Here is a 698-nt window from a genome sequence, read left to right as displayed (position 1 = left end):
GATTCGTGAACCGAGGTCTCGACGAGATGTGCGTACGCATGAGAAAGTATCTGTCGCAGACTCTGCAGTTCTCTCTCCCCTCAAGGACGCCTCCGAGACCCTGGCTACTTCTGTGCAGAGCGCTCGCAGCAGCCGGAGCCTGAGAGAGACAACCGCTGCGTTCACCCGCGTAGGTGGAGACGCGCCGCCTCCCTCGAGAGCAAATGCACTGACCTTTCCACAGAAGGGGCAGGAGTACTTGGCATGCTGTTGCAGCTCGATCTTCTTCACCTGCTTCCTGAGGGAAGCGCCGTAGCGAGTGCCGTATTTGCCGACGACTCCGACCTGCACAGCGACAAGGAAGTCACGCGTCTTCTCCATGGTTGCGCTCAGAGCCGAAAACGAAGCGACGCACTGCTGCGTCTCCCTGCCTTCAGGTCACACGCAAAACGCGTTCTCCACTTCCCCGGGCAGTTTGCAGACACACAGAGAAGACATGTTTGAAAGACAAGGCTGAGGAAGAGCCGGCCTTTCCTCGAATGCGAGGAAGCCGCTAAAGTCCCCCTCTTCTGTGGAGGCGAGACACGCAGAGGACCGTGTGAAGAGATCCTGTTTCCACAACTCGTGGAAGAAGAGAGACGAAACATCCACCAAGAAACACAGGAGAAACAAGACGCGGCGACGAGGGCCTCTGTGTCTGTCAGGACGTTTGCCCGAGA

At 57.7% G+C, this 698-nt stretch overlaps 1 protein-coding gene across 1 annotated transcript; it reads right to left on the bottom strand.

The window, feature by feature from the left end:
- Positions 1 to 360, bottom strand: TGME49_325400 (ribosomal L37ae family protein; the record flags this gene model as incomplete). Its single annotated transcript, XM_018783080.1, has 1 exon — positions 1 to 360. A coding segment is annotated over one exon (360 nt), but the record flags the coding sequence as incomplete, so codon positions are not given.
- Between the last annotated feature and the right edge of the window lie 338 nt (positions 361 to 698).

This window comes from Toxoplasma gondii, assembly GCF_000006565.2.
Source record: "Toxoplasma gondii ME49 unplaced genomic scaffold asmbl.1547, whole genome shotgun sequence".
NCBI lineage: Eukaryota > Apicomplexa > Conoidasida > Eucoccidiorida > Sarcocystidae > Toxoplasma > Toxoplasma gondii.
Note: the sequence above shows the minus strand (reverse complement) of the source record. Positions and strands in the feature narration are given on the sequence as shown.